At 45.7% G+C, this 26432-nt stretch overlaps 2 protein-coding genes and 1 long non-coding RNA gene across 3 annotated transcripts; 2 read left to right on the plus strand and 1 right to left on the minus strand.

The window, feature by feature from the left end:
• Positions 1–257: 257 nt before the first annotated feature.
• LOC132252215 (uncharacterized) lies at positions 258–5271 on the minus strand. Its single transcript, XM_059733115.1, has 3 exons — positions 5082–5271; positions 1250–3430; positions 258–1122 (listed from the first exon to the last, which is right to left on the minus strand). The coding sequence occupies exons 2-3, from the start codon at positions 1514–1516 to the stop codon at positions 544–546; spliced, it is 846 nt and encodes a 281-aa protein (XP_059589098.1). The 5' UTR covers positions 1517–3430; positions 5082–5271; the 3' UTR covers positions 258–543.
• Positions 5272–20998: 15727 nt separating this feature from the next.
• LOC132252216 (uncharacterized) lies at positions 20999–22529 on the plus strand. Its single transcript, XM_059733116.1, has 2 exons — positions 20999–21537; positions 21665–22529. Exons 1-2 carry the CDS (start codon positions 21271–21273, stop codon positions 22241–22243), a joined length of 846 nt encoding a protein of 281 aa, XP_059589099.1. The 5' UTR covers positions 20999–21270; the 3' UTR covers positions 22244–22529.
• A 782-nt stretch (positions 22530–23311) lies between these two features.
• LOC132252217 (uncharacterized) lies at positions 23312–23902 on the plus strand. The gene is made up of 3 exons (XR_009464114.1): positions 23312–23379; positions 23467–23534; positions 23666–23902. It is a non-coding gene; the product is annotated as an uncharacterized LOC132252217 (long non-coding RNA).
• The last annotated feature ends 2530 nt before the right edge of the window (positions 23903–26432 follow it).

Genomic DNA, 26432 nt, shown 5'->3' on the forward strand with positions numbered 1-26432 from the left:
TATATATTTTAAAATTCAGTCTTTATTTCCCTTAAAAACTTTTATAATATTTATTTGTTTATTTTGTTAAACTTTCTTCTAAGAAGTGTTTCTTATCGTATCCAGTGACCATTATGCCTTGTCGGCCTTATCTTTACAGCAGGCCTTTTGGTAAGAGATAACTTATGGTCATTTTTTTTTTTTTGAGGTCTGTTTTATCTTTATAACAAGACCCCCACACCACCCCACCCATACCATACAAAAGCTGTGAGAATATATGTTTTTAAATTCAGTCTTTATTTCCATTAAAACTTTTACAATATTTTACTAGTTTATTTTGTTACCCCTTCTCCTAAGAAGGATTTTTATCATTTCTAATGACCATTAAGTCTCATTGTTTTATCTTTACAAAAAAACCCTATATGTATGTGATAAGATATCCAAGACACTAAAGCAAATGCTAAAATACATTAGATGTAGAAAACTGTTGTTGTGTTTTACAGCCTCACATTCCCCAGTCTCCCACCCAGAACAGCAACAGAGGTACGCCCCAAACTCGTTTTGCTAATCCCTTCTCTTAAGCAGGGTTTTATAATCTCTAGCACCAATTAAGTGTTCAATATGGGGTATGAATGTTTCATCTTCCTCAGTGATCAAATCATGAAGGGCAGCCTTAGGATCTTCTGCAGAATACACCGTGTTTAGAAGCTGTCTAACCTGAATTAAGTGTTTCTCAGTAATTCTGAGACTGTTCCTGGCAAACCCTATGATTATAACAGCATTGAAAATGCTATCAAGACATATTTCCTGGCAATGATCCTGAATTATTTTATTTATGTCTTCATCTAACCAAGCAATACATTCGTGGGGTTCTTGACCCCCTAAGTCAAATGTGCACCCCCGGCATAAGTCAAAAAGTCTCTGCCTCAAGCAGCATTTCATTATGCCATAAAAGGAAATGCGAACAAGAGACTTCATGAAAACTTTACGTTCACGTGATGTAAGAGCTTGTGTAGCTTCGATGCTGAGATGACTTCTTAACTCTTCAGCCTCATCAGGTCTTTGTTCTCTGCAGAAGCATACACTTCCTTCTGGTGTACTGGTGAGGAGGTTTTCTGGTGTCATTAAAAAGGCTTCATCTAGCTGCAAAGAAATTCAAATAAAGGACTAAGTTAGTTAGCTACTTCCAAACACACACGTGCCATGAAGTGAACCCCACCACTACCGTCACAACCCAAAGACCCCCACATTCATCCTCCAAGTCTCTTACCAGTCTCTCCTCTGCAGTGACCTGTACTTCACACGCAGGATCAGGTACAAAGGTACCATCTTCCAAAGTCTCAACGTCTGCTTCGAGGTCCTGGGTCTCCTCCAATTGCCTGTTCACAGGCTCTTCCCCGACAGGGTCAGGCTTCTCAAAGAGTCTTTGGGCAAGGAGCCGGGTCTCCTCCTCAAAACTATTTCTACGGTAACGCTTTCTATAAGGCCGTCTTGGTGGTGTAGTGAGTGGGCCTACAGGCATTGTGAAAGAATCCATATCTGCCCTTGCTTGCCTTAGCACGGTCTCAGATAAACAGAAGGGTCATTTGGGAAAGCAGATAGACCTAGTGGGTTTGCTGCCTAAACCCCACCCCCACTGTACTCATTCCAATTGGTTCAGGATTGTTCTTGGGAGGTCTGAGGCCTCTGAAACCACTGCCAATTGGTTGGGGGTGTTGGGGCAGGTTGTTAGAGGGGTCACATCACCACCCTACCACCCCATAGGTTACACCTGTGCTCCAGAGTAGGGGGGGTTAGAGTGGTCAGGGACCTGATAGGCCATAACAGCACCATGTGATCTAGGGCGGATCTTGGAGCATGAGGGGTTGGGCTTTGAGGGTCTGCCTGGGTTGTCCTTCTGATGTCATGAACCATGTGGTGTTGGTGTCACACACCACGTGATTGGGGTCAGGGGCGGAGTTGCTAATGTCATGCACCACGTGACCGGGGTTAGGGATGGAGTTGCTGATGTCATGCACCACGTGACCAGGGTCAGGGGGTGTGGCTGGTGACATCACACACCATACAGGGGGAAAGGGGGCAGAGCGAAGGGGGCGGGACTTCCGATCCTGCCCACCTGTCACATTTGCATTGAAGGGCAGAGAGCCATATACTACTCACATAGTGAGGGAACTTGAGAACCAAATGGAGAAGTTCCAGGGGATCATGTTCCTGACTGGGGCAAGCTGCTGTCACCAAATCTACAGGCACTGGTGAGACAGCTGAAGAAGAGCATCAGGAGATGGCTGGATCCCTTGTGGTCCAGTACAGTCCACATGATGGTGGGCATGTGCAACCCAAGGGTGAAGGCGAGCATGTGCATTGGCAGCACCAAACCCTTGATCACTGGACACAGGTGTTGGTCAACAGAGTCAGGGAAGCCAAAGTGCAAAGATGAGTGGATGTGGAAGACAGGGATCCACCTTCCTGTGACAGCACTCCCAGCACCAGCACCAGCCAGTCTCCTCCATGCCAGCCACTGTCAATGTGGGCCATGGTCATGGCTTCAATGCTGAGGTCAAAATGCACCAGACCCCAGCCTCAGGCAGGTAGTGCCTTAGCTTCGGTGGCTACCTATCTTGCTGAGGATGTGCAGCCACTGGACTGTGACCCCTTGGCCTACTCATAAAGCCACAGCCAAATGTGGCAGAATCTGGCCATTGTTGCCTGGCAACACCTGTCCTCTCCACCAACCAGTGTGCTGATCAAGAGGGTGTTCAGCATTGCTGGGGATGTTGTGACATCCCACTGCACCTGCTTGGATCCTATGTTGGTGGAGCAGCTGGTGTTCCTAAAAGTGAACCTCCTGCTGAATTCTCCAAGCTCCACCTGCAGACGGACTGAGTGCCACCCTCTTCACTCTGTCGGCACCAATTTCCTTTTTTGTGTTTTTTAAAAGACAGGTATTGCCCTACTCTCAGCTGGAGGGAGCACTAACTGCATCACCAGCCAGCAGGGGAAGAACATGTCCCTGTTGAGCTCATTCCTCTGCAAGGACAAACTTGGAGGTATGGGATTGGGGCTATGGGGAAGGAGGAGGACTCAAGTCCTGGGCATGACCACTAAAGCTGCACCCTGCCAGCATAATGAGGCCTGGTGGGACTGCTGGTGGTGCGGTGCCCTCACTGGCACTGGGGCCTCTACATAACATGGTAGTGTGCCACAATGCAGGCAAGAAAGTCAGGCAGTGAAAATGAAAATGGAGGCATCATGAGGTGAGGGACAGGCTGGGTGGAGGGATGGCGGGGAAAGGGGGATGTAGCAGTGCAGGTAAAAGTGCAGAGGTGCCTGGGGAGTCAGACATTTGGTGGTTGCAGTGTGTCAGAATTCCACTGTCTAATCTATATTGAGTCCATGAGTTTCTGTACCTACTACCAACAAGGCTGATGAAGTGCAGTTCATAGGCCCAGCTCTGAAATATAGACATAAAAATACAAGATAAGCCTTCACACACCATGAGTAACATCATATATCCAACACAACACAACATCTTTACTTCTTGCTGTCAATTGCTTTAAAAAAAGAAAGGCTCTGTGACAGTCCCATTTGGGTACCTTTGATGCTGCTGCTGATGATACTTGTGTTGGGTCAGCTAAGTTATTTTACCTGTTGTCATGTAAAGTGGTGGACCGGACATAAGGCTGTAGGGGAGGAGGAGGCCTCAGTGGGTCACGCTGCCATGTTGTGCAGAGGCCTCAGTGCCAGGAAAGGGTGCACCTGAACATAAGTACACACACACACACACACACACACACACACACACACACACACTGTAGTGCCCTCCCCCCCCCGCCTGTGCCCTAAGACCGACACAGCTGTCAGGCTTCATGGCTGCAGCAGGGCCTGGCAGGCCTGCAGTAGTGTTTTTTCCCCACCCCCTGCACCCTAAGACAGACACAGATGCACAAGCACCCATATCATGAGCTTTGCCTGTTAGTAGCCAGAGGTGCAGGGCCCCAGAACCCCCTTTCACCTATATCCTTGACAGCTGGAAGGCTTTGTGGCCACAGCAGGGGCTACGTCCCCTGCAGTTTTCACCCTGCTGTGCATTAACACTCAAAGGGTCATCTATGTTATGAGTTTTGCCTGTCAGCAGCTTGAGGTGCAATTTCCCCCAAACCCCTGTATCTATCACCTTGAAACCTGTCAGGCTTTGTGGCCTCAGCAGGGGATACCATCTCTGCAGTTTTTACCCCACTGTAGGATAACATACACAAGTGACATGAGTTTTGCTTTCAGTACTATGAAGTGCAGATTCCCAGAAACCCTTGCACCTCTCTCCCTGAAACTTGGTAGACTTCATGCTCTTATCAGGGGATACCACCCCTGCAAGTTTCATCTGAATCAGACAAAAAACAACAGTTATAGATATTTCATTGATTCCCCTTTATACCCTATGGCCGAATCTCCAAATTAGCTCCAAAGCTTTGGAGCTGATTTGGCCGAATTGAAGTGGAAAACAAATTCAGAGCTCTGCATTGAATCACTGGCATCTGAATCAGTTGCATCTGAACCTGAATTGAATAGTTCCCTATTTGCACAGGCCTACTAAACACCACTGCAGATTGCTAGTGTCTACAATATCTACCAAAAGGAGGAGGGTGAGCAAAATGTTTTACTTATTTGCAAAGTAAGATGAAAGAGATCTTCACATTTTTCTCTATTTTCTGCCAATCAGTCAACTTTTGTATGAGGCTGCATGCAATTGTAACTGAGTGATAAGACTTAGTAAACCATGAAAAAGATTTGCAGCCTCAGTAACTAGAGTTTATAGGTGTTAATAAAATCAAATTGGCATGCAATTAAGAAGTGACACTACTGTATTTGACCATTCATTTTACATCTTTTAAGTTCCTTTAGTTCCCTATTGGAAGATGCAAATACTATATTTCTTTAATGATTGATTCAGAGTTTAAAGAAATAAGCAAAACAGCAGCTGATGAATTTATTTAACTTTTTATTTTCGCAAGTGCTTCTTTAGATTTGATAGTATAGTCAGAAGAGGAGCTATTATTGCCAAATAATGTTGCTAGTTTAATCACTTGACATCCTGACAATCTTACCATGCCAATATTCAGTGTTTGGTGGACAGTTCCTGGCCCAAGTTTTGACAGCAGTGATGGTGTGACAGGCACCTACATCAGAATTTTCTTGTGGTATATTCGAATACAGCATTTTCTGGGGGCCATGACTTAGTGCTTTTCTTTTAGTTCTATTCAAACATTATCATCTTTAGTTCTTCAATGGATTATTAACCCCTGGTGAAAGAAAAGAGAACTGATAAGAAAAGAGAGAGATTGGAAGGAAAAATGTAAAATATCTGACCTTTGTAGACAAGTGAGGAAGAAACCATATTGTTTGGAAAAAGCATAAATATGTATTCATTATGTGACAAGCAAGAATTTTTGTAGGTAATATCTTTTATTGGACCAACTGCATTGTTGGAATAGACTTAAGTGTGCTTTCTGGTATCACAGTGGCCTTCTTCTTCTACTATTCATGTTGTGAAATAGCTAGGAGGAGGAAAAGAAAGGTAAGAGGAGAGAATGCTGGATGTGATGGCAACACCTGCCAGGTCTCTAGATATGCTGACAGCCAACAGCAAGTTGTGATATTCAGAGAAACATACAATTTTAAAAACATTTTGGTATAAGCATGTTAATGGTGAAAAGGTTGCTGAAAAAGAACCCAAATAGATAAAGGGAGTTCCTGCAGCTGAAGCTTTCCATTTGCTTGTTTCAGGGGGCTAGAGGAAATAAGTTATAGGGTCTATTGGAAGCATTTGCCACCAGAAGAACCTAACCCAGGGGTGGGCAAAATGCAGCCATTCTATCCGGCCCACGGGGCCCCTAAAAAATGTAGAAAATTAATATTTATCTGCCCCTGGCTTCCTGTTGTGTGGCCCTTGATAGCTTGCCAAAACTCAGTAAGTGGCCCTCCATCCAAAATAATTGCCTGCCCCTGACCTAACCATACATCATACACTTATGTTTCCCAGGTTGGATGAAAAGCTGTATGCCAACTAATACAGCCATGACAGCATTGTGTCCTATATCCAAGAATGGATGGGGTTCTCCATTGTTTCAAGTATGAAAAGCACAAAGTTAGATTAAGCAATGTTTGCCTAAACCAGGGGTGGGCAAAATATGGCCCTGCCCCATAGCAGGTCCCTTTGTCCTGCCTGGCCCAGGCACAGTCCAGCTGTGGCTCATCCTACTGCCCCCTAGGCACATAGTGGGGCTGGGGTGGCTCCCCACCTGGACTGCGTTTCTAGGTAGCTCGGGTAGCAGTGACTCCTACTGGCTACCACCACCACTGGGCTATTGCAGGGTGGAGGCGAGTGCTGACTAGCTCAGGGGGAACATGTTGGGGGCTCCCATGCACACACTACCATACCCAAAAACTCTCCCCCACAAACCCCACAACTATGCCCTCCCCCACACACAACCACATACTCCACAAACACTGCACACACCCTTCCCCTTCCCCTACAAATCCCACATGCACCCCCACACTCATCCCCTCCACACGCCCCACGAACCCCATACCTACCCACACACACACCCAGACATCTTCATAAACACTCCCCAATAAATTTCCCATACCCACCCATCCACTCACATCCACACATACCCCCACACCTCCCACACATACAACCCCACACAAATCCCATACCCACCCCTCCATTCCTCCCACACCTTCATACTCCTCTACAATATACAAGAGTAAGACTTCATTTTGAGCTATTATGCAATAACCTCTATGTACACCACAGAAACAAACACAAATCACAACAAAATGTATTTTTAAATAAAATTAACATGTTATTCTCAAAGTTTGATTTTTAGTATCCTTTTTTTTTTTCTGGTTCCAAGATGGCAAAACACCTTCCCAAAAGAATAACTTCTGAAAGCAAGGGGAGGTACATCTGGTGGCAAAGGTCAGGGGTTGGGGGTGGGACTTCCTGTCCCAAGATGATGACCAGGGGGCAAGGCACCTGTAATGGGGTGCAGCCCTCAACATCTTTCTCATTAAGCGGCCCTCCACCTGAAGTAATTGCCCACCCCAGCCAAACCTTTCTCAAATGTGGGAACATTGAGTGATATTTAAGCTAAACATAACAGTACACATGGGAACTCCTACTGCATATATCTAAATACATGGGAGTAATTTGAAAAGAGAATGAGCCTTTCTGATGAGTGCAAGGGACTTATGTCATCATGAGAGATGGCCAGGCATATTTCAATTGCATATTTTTGCCAATGAAAAGGTTAATTCTTGAACAGAAATTTTTCATGGGAAAGAATAAGTTTCAATTAATATTTCAAAACAAAATTTTACAAAGGCTCAAAATTATCAAACTATTTAAATGTCAAAGTTCCAGTTTTCTATTTCTAAATTGCTTTCACTTTTTAAAAATAAGCTAATTACATCTAAAAGAACAGGGGCAAAATTAAAATCAAAAGATTTGCTTTATTTTTTGGTTCTTGAAAATGTTTGTGATTTTTACATTACGTCCTATTTCTGGAGAGCCTTTATTATTATTATTATCATTATTATTATTAATGATGTTGTTTCCAATAACACTTTCCACCACCCATTTAATTTTTTGGTTATCTGGAAAATTTTCATGCGACAAGAAGACAGACGTCTTCCCTGTTTTAGTTATTATACATATGGAACATGTGGAACTAAATCAGAGGTGGGCAATTATTTTGGGCAGAGGGCCACTTGCTGAGTTTTGGCAAGCCATCGAGGCCCACATGACAGGCAGCCAGGGGAAGATAAATATTAATTTTCTAAATTTTTTAGGGGCCCCGTGAGCTGGATAGAATGGCCTGGTGGGCCGTATCCAGCCCATGGGCCACATTTTGCCCACCCCGGTGTAGCAGAGCACTTGGGTGCCCTGCTCCTAAAGAGGGGAAACTGCTAGGGAAAGAGCCCTAGCAGTGAATAAGGAGCCTAGCTGTTGATCACCAGGGCAACCAGAGTAGTTAGTGCCCACACCTGCCAGCAGTCAGCTGACTGAAAGGGGCAGGGCCTGGCTCCCTTATAAACCCTAGGGGCTGAGGCCAGAGGCAGTTCCTTGCCAGCAGTCAGGAAGGAGTGCTCCTTGAGCAAAGCTGTGAGGAGAGGCCTGACCACAGGTACAGCCTGAGCTGGGTAAAGGATGGAGCATCTTTGAAGCGTTTGAGTAACGTGGTTATAGCTGGGCAGCTTCAGTTTATATTATAGCTGAGGGGCTTGTATTTTGTTTACTGCTTAAAACTGGTGGTTTGGGTGAGGCTATTAGGGGTTGGAGGAGGCCTCATAGGGGACTCACAGCAGTGTTGGGACCCCAGCGCCAGCAAGGGTGCAGCATTTGGGGTGTACTGACCCCATCCCCAGAAAGGGGGCAGTTGAGAAGCCCCAGTGTGGGTGTAGTGAGCCTTGGGGGTGGGGGGCAGCATTTTGGAGAAGCCCCTAGAGAAAGGGGGCAGGGTGAGACCGGGGCTGCGTAGGGCCCAGAGAGGACAAGAGGGCCATATTATAACAAGGCCATGACCGAACAATGTCACAGCCATCTGTGAGGCTTGGGGTATGGTAAAGGGGTGGTTGGAGTCACACACAACCCATAAGGCTAGGGTGCCTTGAAGCACCCATTTGCAGAACAGGACCCACAAGGGGTCTGGGAGTACATGGGGTCAGATATTACAGCAAACCATGTCCAAGAGGATGTAAGGCAGCCTCCATTAATCTCCATCAAAGACATGGTGGGTGAGAAGTGAGGGTGCCCTTTGGGCCAACTTGGCATGGGAAGGGGGCCTTGGGAGATCATGGCCATCCTGCAGGACCCTGCACCATGACACCTGGACTAAATCCTTCCCATTGATCTTCATATCATGGTTTGGATGTTTACTACATAGAGTTGTATATTTTGACTTCCCTAAAAGAGATATACTTACAATAGGTAATGTACAAATTGGTGTGGAAATTAGAATTGGATGGAAAACTTTTTTTTTAATTATCAGTTTTAAGATGCTATTCCTGAACACACAAAAGCAAAGATATATTGGTTATGTAGCAAAATGAATAAAGAAAGCAAATGTGAATGAACAAATATAGCAAATATGAATGAAGAAAGGAGGGGGTTGCATAACTGGTTAATTTAGCTTTAAGTGTGAAATACAGTGACTTTTTTTTTCATGTTCAAAGGATACATTTTAGATTACAGAGCATCAACTTGCAAAACATTTTTCCATTTAGGGATATGCACAGAAGATGACAAGTATGTAGTGAAATTTAGCTGATTAACTAAGTGATCACAAAAGTGTTAATAAAGATATCAACATTTTTTGTATTTAAATACAGGCAGTCCTCGACTTTTCAAGTTATGACAAATGGTATTTACGGCATTTGTAAACTGATGCCCTGTTATGAGGTTCCCATGCCAGTTTCACCTTTATGACTGTTGACATGGATGCATCCAGCTGGTAAGTCTGTGGGGGGGGGGGAGGGGAATGGGGTGGCAGATCAATGCCCCTGCAGAGAGGAAGTGATTGGGGTTGGAGCTGAGGCTGGGGGCAAGTGCTGCCCAGGGAGGGGGTGGGGTGGCTCATGCCACTGTGTGCCGCTGGCCTGGAAGCTTTTCATGTGGAGGCTTGTCTGACAGCTCTCACCACTGCTCCCACCACCTAGCTGAGAAGGCATGATGGGGGCGTGTGCCTCTGTATTGGGGTGGAGCAGGGGTTATGTGGGGGCTGCAGCAAGTTTTTGAGTAGCAAACATCACCCCCTCATACTCTGCTGCTGCTCACCCAGCCACAGTGAAGCCACTGCTCATCTGAGAGGTGTGATGAAGCTGAGCCAGATCCCGCCATTGCATGCCACTTGTCCAGAGGCAGCACAGCATCTCAGTCTCATGCTGGCCCCACACCAGCTGGGCGAGCAGTAACAGGGCATAGCCCTTGCTCCCAGCGCCTTCCTTCTTCCACCCAGATCGCAGCCTGGCACAGTCCTGGCCTCACCTACCTCACACAGATCCTGGGACACATGCCCCCACCCAATGCCCTTTTTGATTGGTGGTGGGACCAGTGGTAAGAGCCAATGGATAAGCTGCTACATGAGCAGCTCCCAGACCAGCAGCATGCAGTGGTGTGAGCCACCTCATCCCCTCCCTGGGCAGCACTTGCCCCAGCCTGGGTCCCAATCCCAGCCCCAATCTCTTCCTCACTGCAGGGGCATTGATCTGCCCCCCATGCCTCTTCCCTTCCCCTTCCCCCACCACATCAGACTTACCAGTTGGATGCAGCTGTGTCAGCCATTGTAAAGAAACCAACCCCCCATTTACAACGTTGCTCTTATAGGAAAATTGGTTCCAAGTTACATTTTGACTTAAGACACAGTTTTCAGGAACCGATTATGTTTATAAGTCTGAGGACTGCCTGTACTTAATATTTTTCACTACCCTTTCTATTTACTAGAGTCTTTTGTTCACTTTGTTTCCATGAGACCCTTGCCCCATGGCTCTCCACTATGCATCAAGAAAAAAGTAGACAAATTTTAACCTCTAAGCTGAGTGTTAGACTGCAGCACCAGCTGACAGCCTCTCATCCCAGTTTTCTATAAGACATGATTTCAGAGATCAGTGTCTCTGATATTTATAACTTTAAATGCACAATATACTATTATGACCATAACATTTTAGTTGTACAGATACTGACAAGCTGATATTTTCTGTGATTGGGAAGGGAGGGGGAAGGAAGAAATGGCAGTTCTTTCAAGTGACAGTGCTGTAAAGCAATTTTCAGTAACAATGCCACTGATTTTGATGGCATGGGATGCACACACTGATGGCTTCAAATTATTCCCTCTATTCTCAGCACTATACAGCTTGATTAGACATTTTGTACTTTTCATTATATCTATTAATAAGACTTTGGTGGGGGGGGGGAGTGGGGGGAAAGCTGTTAAAAAAAATTTAAATATGCTCTAGTCTCACTGAGGAGGAGACAAAGAGATATTCTAGTATAGAAAAGCTATTCCTTATTTGCCTGTAGATAGTGATAAATAATTACTTCATGAGGATAACATACTATCGACCACCAGATAAACACTGTTTGAAACTAAGGGTGTCTATACACATGATTCAGGGTGAAGGGGGGGGAGGAACTTTAATAAAAGCAGCTGTCGGAGCCACTCTAATTAGAGTGCCCACAGAATTGCATGAATTCAGCATCCCATGCTTCAAAATGGTTGTGGGAGCACTTTAACTAAAGCTCATTGAAAAAGCTTTAGTTAAAGTGCCCCTGCCAGCATTCTGAAACATGGGGATGCTGGAGCATGCTAATTAGGACATTCCAGTAGACTTGCAGCAGACTTGATTTAATCAAATTTGCTCCAATGCATGCTCAAATGGAGTAGACCATGGATTTTACCTTTACTGGAAGCAAATGCAGATTTCTCATTTTACCAGAGAAGCCTACAGATTTTGCAGTTTTGCGATGAACCCTCTGCAGGCTGGCAGAGTTCCAGCCTTCCATAGGGAAGGAGATGGGGAGTTGGGAAGGGCTGGGGCTTGGGGATGCTGCCCAGCTGGGTGGTGCCTGGGGCTGCAGGCACCCCTTGCTTACACAGCACCTTTGAGAGGCACAACCCTGCACTGCTTCCCTCACTGAAGCACTGTGTGCAGGGGCTGCATTGTTAGGGCAGTTCAGAGCTTGAAGCAACAAGCAGCTTCTCTAGGCAGCTCTGCTGTTCTCTGCCACATCAGGACATGCCCACTGGGCTGTGGAGGCCCCAGGACAGGGCAGCAGGGTGGGAGCCCGAGCCCACAACCCTCACCCATCCCAACTCCTACCCCATGCACATATCTGGGGTGCATGTGTACTCCCTTCTCACTCCCCTGCCCCCAGCATTAGGCAGCTGCCCCCCCCCCACCCAAACCTGCAGTGCACAGCCCACCCTACCCCCACCCCACAGGGGATGTGGGTCCTCCTTTCCCCCCCCAGGAGTGCATGCCACAATGGGGAGCCATCCTCCCCCACCCTTGCCCACAGCATTCAGGAAGCAGGGGGTAGTTGGGCTCCAGTCTGCTGCAGCTGCAGCTACCTCCTGCTGGGGGCTGTGGACCCAAGTCCCTGACCCTTGGCCCTGGCTGCTAGGGGCCCCCTTTGGCAAGGCTGTGGGAGGCAGGGAGCTGTGGGTGGGGGGCAAGGTACTAGTATGGCTGGAAGGGCTGTGCAGAGGGAGTGAGAGGCACAAGCAGGGACAGCAGGCTCTGTGTGTGTGTGTGTGTGTGTGTGTGGTGGGGGGGGAGTGAGAGGTCTGAGCAGGGCCAGGGGGCTGTCAGGGGAGGATTGAGAGGCACAAGCAGGGCTGGAAGGGCTGTGAGGGGGCCTTTAGTTTTAAGTAAAGAATGGGGAGAGGGGTTATCAAAATAGTTGTGATTTTTTTTTTTCGTTTTGTTTTTTTGTTATCGAGGAAAACCAGGATCCCTGCTAATTAGCATGCATCAAAACAGAGGTCCACCATGTGTATAGGTGACCTAAGGTTTTAAGGACTTAAAGCAACTCCTTGAGAAGTTACAGTAACATACTGTCTGCCTTAAGATGTAGTTCTTCCATCAGTTATATCTATATATCCCCAGCAGAAAAATGTTAAGTATTACTTGCTAGAAAACATACATATTATATCAGGGCTGTACAAAAATAACTGTACATAACTATAAAAATTAGTTTAGACCGTCTCTACTAAAAACTGTTTAGTGGGCCTAAAATAAGATCTTTCAAAGAGTCATAACATCTACTCACTTGGAAGAACTGGATGCCTTTAAGTTGGCAGGCCCGGATGAGCTCCATCCGAGGGTGCTGAAGGCACTGGTGGGAATACTTGAACGCTTGTGGCACATGGGCCAAGTCCTGGAGGACTGGAAAAGGGCCAATGTGGTCCCCATTTTCAAGAAGGGGAGGAAGGAGGACCCGGGCAACTATAGGCCAGTCAGTCTCACCTCCATCCTTGGCAGAATCTTTGGAAAAATTATCAAGGCTCACATTTGCGAGAGCCCTGCAGGACAAATTATGCTGAGGGGAAACCAGCATGGGTTCGTGGCAGGCAGATTGTGCCTGACCAATCTAGTCTGTCTTTATGACCAGGTTACGAAACACCTGGACACAGGAGGAGGGGTGGATGTCATATACTTAGACTTCAGGAAGGCCTTCGATACGGTATCCCACCCCATACTGGTGAACAAGCTAAGAGGCTGTGACTTGGATGACTACGCAGTCCGGTGGGTGGCGAATTGGCTGGAGGGTCGCACCCAGAGAGTCGTGGTGGATGGGTCGGTTTCGACCTCGAAGGGTGTGGGCAGTGGGGTCCCGCAGGGCTCGGTCCTTGGACCGATACTCTTTAATGTCTTCATCAGTGACTTGGACGAGGGAGTGAAATGTACTCTGTCCAAGTTTGCAGATGACCCAAAGATATGGGGAGAAGTGGACACGCCGGAGGGCAGGGAACAGCTGCAAGCAGACCTGGACAAGTTAGACAAGTGGGCAGAAAACAACAGGATGCAGTTCAACAAGGAGAAATGCAAAGTGCTGCACCTAGGGAGGAAAAATGTCCAGAACACCTACAGCCTAGGGAATGACCTGCTGGGTGGCACAGAGGTGGAAAGGGATCTTGGAGTCCTAGTGTTCTCCAAGATGAACATGAGTCGGCAGTGTGATGAAGCCATCAGAAAAGCCAGTGGCACTTTATCGTGCATCAGGAGATGCATGACGAATAGGTCCAAGGAGGTGATACTTCCCCTCTATCGGGCGCTGGTCAGACCGCAGTTGGAGTACTGCGTGGAATTCTGGGCGCCGCACTTCAAGAGGGATGTGGATAACCTGGAGAGGGTCCAGAGAAGGGCCACTCGTATGGTTAAGGGCCTGCAGACCAAGCCCAACGAGGAGAGACTAGAGAAACTGGACCTTTTCAGCCTCCGCAAGAGAAGGTTGAGAGGCGACCTTGTGGCTGCCTATAAGTTAATCACGGGGGCACAAAAGGGAATTGGTGAGTATTTATTCACCAAGGCGCCCCTGGGGGTTACAAGAAATAATGGCCACAAGCTAGCAGAGAGCAGATTTAGATTGGACATTAGGAAGAACTTCTTCACAGTTCGAGTGGCCAAGGTCTGGAATGGGCTCCCAATGGAGGTGGTGCTCTCCCCTACCCTGGGGGTCTTCAAGAGGAGGTTAGATAAGCATCTAGCTGGGGTCATCTAGACCCAGCACTCTTTCCTGCTTATGCAGGAGGTCGGACTCGATGATCTATTGAGGTCCCTTCCGACCCTAACATCTATGAATCCTTTCATGTGAACTCTCTCTCTCTCTCTCTCTCTCTCTCTCTCTCTCTCTCTCTCATATATATATATATATATATATATATATATATATATATATATATATATATATATATATATAATATAGAATCTCACAGAAGATGCCTTACTTTATTATAAAAAGAATATGTCTAGTACCTTTTCTGGTAATACTAGATTTTACAGTTAATTATGAGGCATAGAAATACATAATGAAATTATCATTGTTAGGTAACAAAGACAAGTACTTCCATCTATTCTGAATGTGTAAATTTAAGATTACTAATATTAAGAAGTTAGGATTATAATTACTATTATGTTATATTAATAATTTGTATTTGAATAGTATTTCTATTTTCTAACAGCTTAGAAGTATTTGCACTCATTCAAGATATTATTTTCCTCATATTTCAAATCATAAAATAGAAACAAAAAGTTATGTGATTTGCCCAAAAGTTAATGGCAGATTGAGAATTTTTGGTTCCTCCCCTCAGCTATCTTTCTCAAGCATGAATATACCACATATTTAGCAATGCCTATAGAGCTCTATACATTTTAAATATTATACAATAGGGCTGTGTGAAGCTTTGGTCACTGATTCAACTTAGAGGAAATTTGGCCCAATTTGGTGGCTGAACCTATGAATTGTAATTGAATCAGGAGACCCATTAATCTCTCCAAATTGAATTGGCAGCCTCTGAATCAATTTGGTGAAATTTGGAGAGATTCAGTGATTCAACCATAGACACAGCCTTATATGTTTTTTCTACATACCTCAAAGTACCAGGCACTGCTCGTGAATGCTGAGATAGTGCAGCAGATGGACTGTCCCATGAGAGTGTGGGGTGGTCCCCTGTATGCTCAGCAGCGGACCCAGATGTGGATCAGAAGTACTTCTGGTCCACTTCCAGATCCACTGTGGAGCATGCTGGGGACCCACCTGCCCCCAGGCTCAGCAACTGGTGACTCCTGAGTCTGGGGGGGCAGGCACCCAGGGTCCCCCTGAGGCAAATCACTGCGCCAGGGGGGCACAGGGGGGTTCTGTGCATGCTCGGCAGCTGACCCAGAAGGGGACCAGAAGTAGTTCCTGTTCCACTGTTGAACACTCGGGGGACCTCCCCCTTTGCTCCCATGGGATGCTCCATCTGCCCCACCATCTCAGTGTTCGCGAGCCATGCCTGGTACCTCAAGGTACATAGAAAAACATATAAAGTTGTGTGAATGGCTGAATTACTGATTCTATGAATCAGAATTGAATCTTCTGATCCCGATTCGGACAAATCAAATCGGGACAGTGATCTGAATGAGTGAATTGAAACAGTCCCCCAAATTGGGCCAAATCTGAATTGAATACTGCCCACTTTGCACACCCGTACTATACTACTATACGAGCTTACACACCCACCACTTCTGGGAGCACTACACCTCATAATGACTAAAGATCAGCTCTGATTAGAGCTGGACAGATTAGCTTTGAGAAGAGTTATGAAACCACTGTACATAAGATTTAAATATACTTTAATTAGATAGTGGCATCATATTGCAAAAATGTCCAGGGAAGCCCACTTTTCTGAGTGTGAAGAGGCTAGATAGACAGACAAGAGTTGGAACAAGGAAAAGTCTTCATTGTAGGTACCATGGGGTATTGAGCCTTATGTCTACTGAAATGGAATGGTTACCCATAGAGGCTGTAGAATCTTCACCCCTGGAGGTCTTTTAAGAGCAGGCTAGACAAAGCTTTGCCTGTGATGATACAGTTGGGGGTGGCCCCACTTTGAGTTGGACTAGATGACCTCCTGAAGCCTAATTTTCTATGAGTCTATTAAATTAATCGGAGTTTTGCCATTGAATTTGCCAGGTTCAGAGTTATTTTACATATGGGCTACTCTGTTTATTTCATCTTAAATCATTAACTTCCAGTATTATCATTGGTTAGCCAGAAGTTTCAGGCACTAGTTCAGGGAATAAAATAATTCAGGATGTCTACAGATTTCAAAAGAGGCAGGCTAGGCAGTCAAAATACTCTATTTGCTAGCCTACAAAATATTATGAACCAATTCAGATCACCTCCAATATTCAGTATGTACAATATATTTTATACAACAAATGAAAAATGCAATCAGTGAAACAGCCAATATTATTCACTCAAAAGTATACAATACATTTAGAATCTTTCTTGTGCTGTACCTGAAAATATGCAATCTTGCATTATGCTCATTTTGAAATGCTCCAAATTTATGTATTCTGAGCCTGAAATCAGATGATTCCTCCCTTGAAGGTACAAACTGCCCAGGCTGTTCTAGTCCAGGCTTAGCATTCCCAAATAGGACTTTCCTCTCCCAGGGTGACTGTATTTCCCAGGGTGAACTTTAAAGGGGCTGGACCACAGCTGTGCTCCCCGGAGCTTCCTGGCAGCCCATGTTTTCCCTGCTGTGATGGCTCACAACTCTAAAGGTAAGAGTTGTGTTTCCCTCATGCCCCCAGACCTGCCCTTGGGCTTCCTGGGGTTGCATTGGGACAGGATCCCCAGCTTCCCTGTTTCAGCCACTCCTATGGCTTCTCCCCTCACTGGTGAGGCTGCTTGCCTTACAGATGCTGAGGGGAAGGGAGCATGTGATAAAGCACATTTATACATTCGCATGATTACTGTGCAGTAAACTACTCTATTCACAAGTAAACTTGCTACCTGCAAATCAAAGTAGCAAATTTACTCACAAGTAGTTACTGTGTAGTAGTGCACATGTAGACTGGGAGCAAATTTCCTCCCAGTCAGCCCTGCCATAAAGGGCCAGCCTCAGGCTAGCCCCAGGACCCCAGTGTTGGGAGCCTCTCCTGGCCCAGGACTGGGCTGGCTCCATGGCAGCCCCATCCCAGGCCATTAAAAACCTGCAGGCACTGTTAGCCTTGGGGCATATGCAGGCAGCCTGTGGCCACTGCATTCCCCTGCACAGGCTGCAGACTAACTTTGCCAGCCTGCCTGCAACCCAGCTCCAATCCCTGGTACCACAGGGCTGCACTGTCCAGCCCCACAGGATTCTGCAGGCACCTGCTGTAGCAAAAGCCCCAGTTTCTTTTTCTTTTTTTAATTTATTTATTTTAAAATGCATTCCCTCCCCTTCCCCAATCATTTCTGACTTTTTCTCTCCCTCTCTTTTCCCTATAAATAAGTATAAGTAAGCTAAGATGTAGGATAAGCTTTAAACATTTTTATTTTGCTAGCAAGTTTTTGGTTTTGGATAACCACTGTTGTATATTGTATTCTTATTAGGCTTGTATTGATTTTTACTGTTGTATATTGTATTATTATAACTTTTGTACTGATTTTTATCGTTTCATATGGATAGTTCTCAATTCCTACTGCCTTTTCCCTGTGACTTTCTGCTGTCATTCTCTGCTTTCCTGCTGCCTCTGCCACCTTTCAGTCTCTCCTGCTGCTCTTTCTGTGATTTTTCTGCTGTCTGTCTCTCTGGTTTCAGGCTTCTCCCCCTTGCAGCTTTCCAGACCCTTCTAGCTGCTCCAGAGCCATCTTCTGGCTCCCCACACCCATAGCCCCTCTTTAACGCACACACTTTCCCGTAGTTCCATTTTTCCCTGTCCCTATCTACCTTTTCAGCTTCTCCATAGCTCTGGCTCCAGACCCAGTCTCTGTGCAGGCATGCTTCCCTGTTCTGCAGGCTTTGGGCATTCTCTCTTAATTGATTAAGATCAGTTAACCTAAAGTTACCCCTGAGCCTCAGTTCTTCAGCCCAGGGCCCTCTAGTCTACCGGTTCTAATCCCAGTCCTGGTGACTTTCATTTCCAGTAAGTCTAACTCCCTACATTTCTACTTTCTTACCATAACCCTCTTCCAGCTATCTCAGTACACCAAGCACATGCATACCTACATATCACAACACCCAACTTAGGAACTCACCTGTTTGTGTGTGTGTGTGTGTATTCACTAATTCACACACATACCACCCACCTACTCATACACACAGGTGAGATCTATATCTATAATCTGTGTGTGTGTGGTATATAAATTAGTAATCCACATATATGTATTGGATGTGCAGGTACTGGTAACTGATTCTGTCTAAATTTGGTGTGTGTGTAGTGTGTATGGGCTTAAACTGGTGATAGGTGTGCATGAACCTAGACTGGTTATTTTGGACGTGTGTGTATCTGAGTTGCGAGTGGATGTCATTCTTATGCCCCAAGACAAGGCCACAGCAGTGCTATGTACTTCAGCATGGACAGCATGCCTGAGCCTCCGCTATGGCCTGGCTCCCACAATGACATGTTAACAGGGGAGGGCCCCTCAGCCCACCAGAAGCCCATCTTGAAAAGCTCCTTGCCCCTAGTCTCCTCTAACAGCTTGGGGAGCCTGGGCCAGTGCCTGCCCCACCAGCTGGCCATGTCACTGCCAGCCACCAGATCCTCCCCAGTGCCATAGACCTGCCTGGGCAGCCACACACCTTCCCCTTACAACCAAGGACATTGCCAGGAGCCTCTCATCATCACCACCAGACTGACCCAAGCTGCTGGGTATGTCATCCCCAACCACATGGTAAGCCCCACATGAGGGAGGGTCTTCCATGCCCCAGCCCCAGCACCCTCTCTCTGCCTGGCCTGGCCAAGCTCCCCTGGCCCCTGGGCTCTCACCTCTTCTCCCCCCCCCCCACACACACACACAGCATGCAGGGAGGCAGGAGACAGGCAACTCAAAATAGTTTTGCACTGTGTCCCTACAGCTAGGTGGGCATGTGCCTCTCACATGCCAAGGAATGCATCAATGCCAGTGGGGATGCCCTCCTCATATGCAGGGGGCTATCAATGTGTAGCATGGTCACAGGTAGCCCTCCATACAGTGGCAGAAGTTGCAGGGCAGTGTGTACTTTCCTGCTACACCATCAAATCTCAGGGTCCTGTGCCAGGTGTGCAGGTCCACCTAGGGCACCATGAACATCATCAGCAGCAGGGCATAGTGGGTCAAGCACCCCTTGATCTGTGAAAGCAGCTCCTCATGCTGTGCTCAGGACACATGCAGCAAAGGAACACTTGGGACACAGAGTGACCATGGCAGAGGGGGGCTGGTCCTGGGGTGCCTCACCAGAGAGACCCCCTGTAGGGAAGGCAGAGGCACAGGCAACTCTGCATGCCAGTTGTCTGGAAGCCCCATGCCCCTGAGACCAGGCACCATGGTCTTGGTGGCATTACAGGAGACAGGCTGGCCTGCAGGAGAAGGGTGTGGGTCTGAAGTCATGGCAGCGGGTGCTCCCAGCTACCCCATCCTGGATATGGGGTAGGGGAGGCAGGCTGCCTATGGCCAGCACCCAGAAGCCCACCAAGCCCTGGGGAGTGAGTGTTTATAGGATGGTTCAGCAGGTAGCTGCCTGGGCCAGGGCCTGCCTGGCTGACTTACCATAGTCTGTAGGCACCCTTATTTGCATAACCCCCAGTACAAAGCATCTTATCACCGGATTCACAGTCAGTGCTGCCATCAGCTGGGTTTTTTGGATTCATCAGCTTGGCAGGAGGAGGACCCAGGACTGGACTGTCCTGGACTGGCTGGTCACAGCTTCAAAGGACTGGCTGGCAGACACATGGGTGTCATGTGTGGAGGATGGTGCCTGGCAGGAAGCATGGTGGACAGAAGATGTCACCCACAAGGATGTGTAGGACCAGTGTAAGGAAGCACTGGACCAGGCAGACCAGAAATTTAGGGCACAGCTCCTGGCCCCAGAGGAACAGCATGTGGAGACCCTGGATTGGCAGGCTGTGCTTGTGGCTCTAGCCTAGACTAAGTGACAGTGGCAAATGCCCAAGTGACAAGCAAATGGCAAGATCATAAGCTGCCACTAAGGACAACTGCAGCCTTTTTACGTTTCTGCTACTAATGAGTTATAGTCATTAAGTTACTGCAAAGTTTCAGGCAGTAGATAGCTAAATAGAGAGGGTCTAGCTTGTTTTAAGTTTCAGTTGTTATTTAGTATCAACAGCATTTGGTATCAAATCAAATACAAACTTGCTGCCTCACCACTGAGGGGACAAATTTTATATTCTGTAATACAGTTTTCAAGCCAATTATGTTTTTACTGTCTCACTATATATTAAATATATTTTCAAAAAATAAAACAAATAAAAACAAATAAAATAAACAATATTTACACTTCATCTTAAAAGCTGGTCTGTATCGTTTGTTCAAAATATCTCACAAACCAAAAATTCAGAAAATATATATTTTTACACAAAAATGGTTGTTTCTTTTTCCATCATTTTTTAGAAATGTCTGGGATAATTTAAGTAAATATGAGTAGTATAAAGGCTCTCTGCCCTTCAATGCAAATGTGACGGGTGGGCAGGATCGGAAGTCCCGCCCCCTTCGCTCTGCCCCCTTTCCCCCTGTATGGTGTGTGATGTCACCAGCCACACCCCCTGACCCTGGTCACGTGGTGCATGACATCAGCAACTCCATCCCTAACCCCGGTCACGTGGTGCATGACATTAGCAACTCCGCCCCTGACCCCAATCACGTGGTGTGTGACACCAACACCACATGGTTCATGACATCAGAAGGACAACCCAGGCAGACCCTCAAAGCCCAACCCCTCATGCTCTAAGATCCGCCCTAGATCACATGGTGCTGTTATGGCCTATCAGGTCCCTGACCACTCTAACCCCCCCTACTCTGGAGCACAGGTGTAACCTATGGGGTGGTAGGGTGGTGATGTGACCCCTCTAACAACCTGCCCCAACACCCCCAACCAATTGGCAGTGGTTTCAGAGGCCTCAGACCTCCCAAGAACAATCCTGAACCAATTGGAATGAGTACAGTGGGGGTGGGGTTTAGGCAGCAAACCCACTAGGTCTATCTGCTTTCCCAAATGACCCTTCTGTTTATCTGAGACCGTGCTAAGGCAAGCAAGGGCAGATATGGATTCTTTCACAATGCCTGTAGGCCCACTCACTACACCACCAAGACGGCCTTATAGAAAGCGTTACCGTAGAAATAGTTTTGAGGAGGAGACCCGGCTCCTTGCCCAAAGACTCTTTGAGAAGCCTGACCCTGTCGGGGAAGAGCCTGTGAACAGGCAATTGGAGGAGACCCAGGACCTCGAAGCAGACGTTGAGACTTTGGAAGATGGTACCTTTGTACCTGATCCTGCGTGTGAAGTACAGGTCACTGCAGAGGAGAGACTGGTAAGAGACTTGGAGGATGAATGTGGGGGTCTTTGGGTTGTGACGGTAGTGGTGGGGTTCACTTCATGGCACGTGTGTGTTTGGAAGTAGCTAACTAACTTAGTCCTTTATTTGAATTTCTTTGCAGCTAGATGAAGCCTTTTTAATGACACCAGAAAACCTCCTCACCAGTACACCAGAAGGAAGTGTATGCTTCTGCAGAGAACAAAGACCTGATGAGGCTGAAGAGTTAAGAAGTCATCTCAGCATCGAAGCTACACAAGCTCTTACATCACGTGAACGTAAAGTTTTCATGAAGTCTCTTGTTCGCATTTCCTTTTATGGCATAATGAAATGCTGCTTGAGGCAGAGACTTTTTGACTTATGCCGGGGGTGCACATTTGACTTAGGGGGTCAAGAACCCCACGAATGTATTGCTTGGTTAGATGAAGACATAAATAAAATAATTCAGGATCATTGCCAGGAAATATGTCTTGATAGCATTTTCAATGCTGTTATAATCATAGGGTTTGCCAGGAACAGTCTCAGAATTACTGAGAAACACTTAATTCAGGTTAGACAGCTTCTAAACACGGTGTATTCTGCAGAAGATCCTAAGGCTGCCCTTCATGATTTGATCACTGAGGAAGATGAAACATTCATACCCCATATTGAACACTTAATTGGTGCTAGAGATTATAAAACCCTGCTTAAGAGAAGGGATTAGCAAAACGAGTTTGGGGCGTACCTCTGTTGCTGTTCTGGGTGGGAGACTGGGGAATGTGAGGCTGTAAAACACAACAACAGTTTTCTACATCTAATGTATTTTAGCATTTGCTTTAGTGTCTTGGATATCTTATCACATACATATAGGGTTTTTTTGTAAAGATAAAACAATGAGACTTAATGGTCATTAGAAATGATAAAAATCCTTCTTAGGAGAAGGGGTAACAAAATAAACTAGTAAAATATTGTAAAAGTTTTAATGGAAATAAAGACTGAATTTAAAAACATATATTCTCACAGCTTTTGTATGGTATGGGTGGGGTGGTGTGGGGGTCTTGTTATAAAGATAAAACAGACCTCAAAAAAAAAAAAATGACCATAAGTTATCTCTTACCAAAAGGCCTGCTGTAAAGATAAGGCCGACAAGGCATAATGGTCACTGGATACGATAAGAAACACTTCTTAGAAGAAAGTTTAACAAAATAAACAAATAAATATTATAAAAGTTTTTAAGGGAAATAAAGACTGAATTTTAAAATATATATTCTCACAGATTGTGTATGGTATAGGGGTGACGGGGGTGTGTATCATAAAGATAAAAATACAAGCGGCCTGGTGAGTCCAGATCGCCACATGTTTTAAGACTAAAAGGGGGTGGAGGTGTCTTTTAGCGCTGACTATTTTAATACAGTTATATTTTGCTTTATACATACACTATTTTCCGGTTGACAATGCATAATGGTCACTGGATATGATAAGAAACACTTCTTAGAAGAAGGATTAACAAAATAAACTAATAAAATATTATAAAAGTTTTTAAGGGAAATAAAGACTGAATGTAAAAAGATATATTCTCACAGATTGTGTTATGGTATAGGGGTGATGGGGGTGTGTGTTATAAAGATAAAAAAGAGGCCCGGTGTGTCCAGATCACCACATTTTTTAAGACTAAAGGGGGGTGGGTTGTCTTTTAGTGCTGACTATTTTAATACAGTTATATTTTACTTTATACATGCACTATTTTCCTTAATCTATTGTTTAATTTTTAATACAGAGGACTTACTTATTGTATCATTTCATTTATATTACAGAGAGCTTATCAGGTGGGGAAGCCCCAGGCCATTTTACCACAATAAGGTAACAATTATTTTAAAAGGATCGGGTTATTTGTGGCAGTGTTGCTATAATCACACTAAGTTATAACAACTGTTTGTTTTCAAACAGAACCTCTTCTTCTAAAATAGAAAAGCAGAACAAGCACATACAGTCATGTTTTTACCCAGTAGTAAAAGGTAATTTTTCTGAAACTGTGTGTTTCCTGTGGGAGGAGAATCTGTGTGTAGGGGTTAAGCAAATTTTAAATTTACAGTGTGTGAGGAAAGTGAATTCTCAATGCTGAGATATAAATGTTATATTTCCTAAGTGATCACACGCACCACACCTGAAGAAGAGCAGGGACCTGGGCAGAGACCTCTAAAAGCACAGCCTGCAGATCATAACACCCAAGGATCAGAAGACGGACGGGACAGAACAGAAGGGTACGATTCCTCAGAGGAAAACAAGCCACATACCTCTGAGAAACTCACATGTAAAAAGACTAGGATTCACACACCCAAAACAGGTGATCTGAACCCTGTGAATAAGAAACCCAGGGCTGATTGCTCGCACAATTTACAAAAAGAGGAGAGTCTTTCTCCTTTTTTGAAAGATCATAATTATTGTGAAAAAAAAAAAGAGGGTGGGTTTTCGGGGTGGGTATAAACACCCTGTCTTGAAAGATCATGATTATTGTGAAAAAAAGAAGGGGGTTTGGAGTGGTACACACAGGCGTATACGTCTCAGAAAGAGTGTGCAGACCCCTTTGAAAGATCATGATTATTGTGAAAAAAAGAGGGGGATTTGGAGTGGTACACGTAGGCGTATACATCTCAGAAAGAGTGTGCAGAGCGCTTTGAAAGATCATGATTACTACCAGCGCAAAAGGGTAAATTTTACTCAGAAAGGAGGTAGTCTGTGTAATTCGGACAGCAGGCGTAGTCTGTATCATAAGAGGGGGAGTCATGGTAAACGTGGGGGTAAAAATGGTTGGCCAACCAGCAAGTGGCTTGCGGGGAAAAAAGTAAGGGCCTGGTTAAAGAAGAGCGTGGGGAAGGCTAAACACCGTTTGAGGAAAAAAAAAAAAGAGAGATCCCCTAGGGATCCCTCAAACACTTCTCCTCCTATCAGTCCTGACCCTTCACCAGAACCCCCGGAGCCAGAGAGAGGGGATGGAAAACATGGTTTAGGAACCCCTTTAGAGGGTCCCTCAAATGTACCCCAGCCACCCAGATCGGACCTTTCACCAGAACCCACAGAGCCAGAGAGGGGAGATGGTGACTATGGTTTAGGAAGCCCCTTAGAGGGTCCCTCAAATGTTCCCAGACCTTCCCCACCACCAAGACCTGAGGGGTCAGAGGGTTGGAATAACGAATCTGTTGTAGAAGACAGTTTAGAGGACCCCTTAAGCGCCCCCCGGTCTCCTGAGTCAGTAGAGGATGTATTACCGGATGTACATATGGTGCGGGTGAGAAGGCAAGAGTGGTCTGTAGCCAGGTTTGGAGGCATGAGGTACACTGAGGAGTTCCGTTTTGTGAATCTGGAGCGTGTGCCGTTACACGTGGCATACGAAGCCATAACCCATGGGGTGGAAGAAATTGTAGCAGAACTCTGCCAGAGATTTACAGGCAACGATTATGCCCAGTTACGTATTCAGGCAGATAGTATGTCAAACTGCTTATACTCTCGAGCTATTAATTTAAACAAGATGACCCCTGAGCTGTTTTTAGAGTGGTTCAGTAAGCTGTTACAAAGCCAGAGAGAAATATTGCTCGATTCAACATTTTGGCTGGTTGTGATTGTTGTGAAAGGCCGGGGAGGTGGGAGCCGTAGAGTTATAAGCTCTATCCCCTATTCCCAGATCATTACTAAAAAGAGGAAGTATTTAATAGACTTGAATACCTATGATACTAACCTGTGCTTTGCAGGCAGTCTATTGGCTGTTACAAAACATAGAGGGGCCAGAGATGTCGAACTGCTAGATGGTGCCAAAGAACTGTATAGGAAATTAGGACTGTCTATATATCAAAAGGTTATGCTCCATCAAGTACCTTTGTTTGAAGACCTTGAGCAGGTTAACATTCACATAGTGATGCATAAGGAAAAAACCGGGTGGAGTTTATTTAAAACACAGGACACGCCCAGGTACCCCGACACCTGTTTTCTTCTGCTACATGGTGAACATTATTATGGTGTTTTAGATGTGAGAAATGTGTTTGGCATGATAAATTATTGTGATCTTTGTCAGACGTTTACAGCCATAGCCACACGTGCAGGTTCCGACGTCGTCTTTGCCTGAGACCAAACTGCTCTGAAAACGTGGGCAGGACACAGCGGTGCCCTAATTGTAAACTGTTCTGTCGTTCCAAAGAGTGCTTAGAAAAGCACGTGGCCCTGGCCTCTGAAAATAGGATTGAATGTCTGACTCAAACTCTGTGCGAAGAGTGTAAATCTTACGTGGACAAAAAGCACGAGTGCAAAGGGCGACAGTGCAAACAGTGTTATGGGAAAATCACGGATGTAAACAAACACTGGTGCTTTATGCGCCAGATTAAAGAGCCTGAAGAAGGCGAGGGGTACATTTTTTATGATTTTGAATGCTTGCAGGAGATGGGTATGCATGTGCCCAACTATATTTTTGCAATGGAGCTAAAGACAGGGGGAAAAAAAACCTCAGAAAGATGCAGGCAAAAACCCCCAAAGGGCTTGTAAAGCTAAGCCCAAAAAGGCAGAAAGCACTTGGGAGTTTAAGGGTGAAGAGTGTCTGTCTGGTTTTATTAAGGTTTTTATGGATAAAAAGTTCAAGGACTACACCTTCATAGCTCACAACGCCAAAGGCTACGACGGTTACTTCGTTGTCAGCCAGTTATTGAAGGAAAAAATGGGTGTGAAACTAATCACTCAGGGCGGTAAACTCATGTGCATTGAAGTCACCAGGCTAGGCATCCATTTCATAGATTCTTTAAACTTTTTGCCCATGAAACTTAGCAGACTTCCACAGGCAATGGGATTTGAAGGATGCAAAGGTTATTTCCCACATTTTTTTAACACGGCAGAAAACCAAAACTATGTGGGACCTCTCCCAGAGATGGAGT

Source organism: Alligator mississippiensis, chromosome 8 (genome assembly GCF_030867095.1).
Source record: "Alligator mississippiensis isolate rAllMis1 chromosome 8, rAllMis1, whole genome shotgun sequence".
NCBI classification, from domain to species: Eukaryota; Metazoa; Chordata; order Crocodylia; family Alligatoridae; genus Alligator; species Alligator mississippiensis.

Bases quoted from the DNA above. Each gene is read 5' to 3' on its own strand.
- LOC132252215 (XM_059733115.1), bottom strand. From the start codon at position 1,516: ATGGATTCTTTCACAATGCCTGTAGGCCCACTCACTACACCACCAAGA. The intron at 1,123-1,249 runs GTAAGAGACTTG...ATTTCTTTGCAG, and splicing joins TCACTGCAGAGGAGAGACTG to CTAGATGAAGCCTTTTTAAT.
- LOC132252216 (XM_059733116.1), top strand. From the start codon at position 21,271: ATGGATTCTTTCACAATGCCTGTAGGCCCACTCACTACACCACCAAGA. The intron at 21,538-21,664 runs GTAAGAGACTTG...ATTTCTTTGCAG, and splicing joins TCACTGCAGAGGAGAGACTG to CTAGATGAAGCCTTTTTAAT.